This window comes from Apis dorsata, unplaced genomic scaffold (genome assembly GCF_000469605.1).
Source record: "Apis dorsata unplaced genomic scaffold, Apis dorsata 1.3 scaffold_19, whole genome shotgun sequence".
Taxonomy (NCBI): Eukaryota; Metazoa; Arthropoda; class Insecta; order Hymenoptera; family Apidae; genus Apis; species Apis dorsata.
In genome coordinates, this window is record NW_006263321.1 from 762443 (window position 1) to 764264 (window position 1822).

At 31.8% G+C, this 1822-nt stretch overlaps 1 protein-coding gene across 3 annotated transcripts in view; it reads left to right on the forward strand.

Moving 5' to 3' along the window:
* The window catches only part of LOC102670829 (retinoic acid receptor RXR), an 11723-nt gene that overhangs the window by 7651 nt on the left and 2250 nt on the right, over positions 1–1822 (forward strand). For all 3 annotated transcript variants that reach the window (XM_006607871.2, XM_006607873.2, XM_006607872.2), the window contains exon 3: positions 1150–1456. In XM_006607871.2, coding sequence (XP_006607934.1) covers positions 1150–1456 — 307 coding nt within the window. The remainder of the gene's footprint in view (positions 1–1149; positions 1457–1822) is intronic.

The window sequence follows — 1822 nt, forward strand, 5'->3', positions numbered from 1 at the left end:
AAAATAGATACGTTTCTTCGAAATATATATATTATTTATAGATAATTCGTGACAAATGAAACGAATACGAATAAATAATGTAAATTTTTTTGAACTTGTCGACGATATTTTGCAAATTTGCATTATTAAAATTTATTTTAATATGAAGAATTTATTTTTATTTTATTACAATAAAATATCTTGAAATATTATATCATTTGTAATAATAAATTTCCCCCGTTGATGATTCCGTTTTTTATATTCCTTAAAATTTCAAATCCATAAACATTTACCTTTCTTCGCAGAAATATATAGTCTGATTAAAATATTGAGTCAAAATTATTTGATCGTAACGATCGCGCAAATTTCCAAAAGTCTAAACAATCCGCACCATTACTTTGATCTGATTGAATTATTCGTGCACGCGTGCAACTTTCGATTGTCTGGTGGATACATTGTTCTTAAACAGAAAAAGAGAGAGAGAGAGAGAGAGAGAGAGACGAGGGATTACGCGAGAGGAATCGTAAACCCCTAGGTATTTTATTCAATCCCTGGATTAGCCGAAGTGGAATCAAGCGAAAGAGTCGGATAAAACACGACAACGTATTCGAACTCTTTTTACGAAATACGACTCGGTGTTGTCTGGATCTTGGGTGATTCATCGTTGAAATCGTGAATCCTTTTTCTGAAATTTCGCTAAGAATATATTTTATACGGTTGCAATTGAAAAGATAAATTTTCTCGCGTATAAATTAAGTTAACGTTAAGAAAGTGTTAAATTGTTTATAATTTTTTATATAAACGATGAAAAATAATTGTCTCTTATAATAATGTTTAAATTGTGAAAAGTCTAAATTTAAAAAAATTGGATCAAGATTTTTTGAGATGCAACTTAAGAAAGTTACGAAGAAGCTTTTTCCAAATTTTTTTAACGATTTATGACATGAACAATATTTTTTAATGGAGTGAGAATGATTCACAAGAATAATTTATTCGTATTCATAATTCCAATGAATTATTCTCTCTAGTAAAAAACTCTTTGATATATAAATAAAAGCAACAATAAATTAGTGAATATACGTATCTTCAAAGTCGTAAAAATTAAAAATTAAAAATTATAAACTTCGAAGCAATTTTAATATTCTGACGAGAAAATAATTTCCTTTGCAGCTGCGAGGGTTGCAAAGGATTCTTTAAGAGGACCGTGCGCAAGGATCTGTCGTACGCGTGTCGCGAAGAGAAATCCTGCATCATTGACAAACGGCAGAGAAATCGATGTCAGTATTGCAGATACCAGAAATGTCTCGCGATGGGAATGAAGAGAGAGGCGGTTCAAGAGGAACGTCAACGTACCAAGGAAAGGGATCAGAGCGAGGTGGAGAGCACTAGTAGCCTGCATTCGGACATGCCGATCGAGCGTATCCTGGAGGCCGAGAAAAGAGTCGAGTGCAAGATGGAGCAACAGGGAAATTACGAGGTAAATATTAATCGAACGAATGTGACGAAGAGATAAAACGGATAGTAGAATTGGAACAGTTCACGACGTCGTTTGTTTCAATCACCCTGTATACACGATTCGATCTGCTTTTCATTTTTTTTTTCAATACAAATATAGAGCGTGTATTATGGTTTTTTTTTTTTAAAGTTTCTGATTTGAAGGATAAATATAATTTAATACAAATGATATGATATCGAAGTATCAAAAACCGAATTACTTAAAATTATTACTTTTATTTTATTTATTAATTTATTTGGCGAACGAATACGATACGAAGAAATTCGTGATATTGGAGTGCTTTAGATAATGGACAGCTGTGTCGAAATCAATTTATTTGTCATTGGG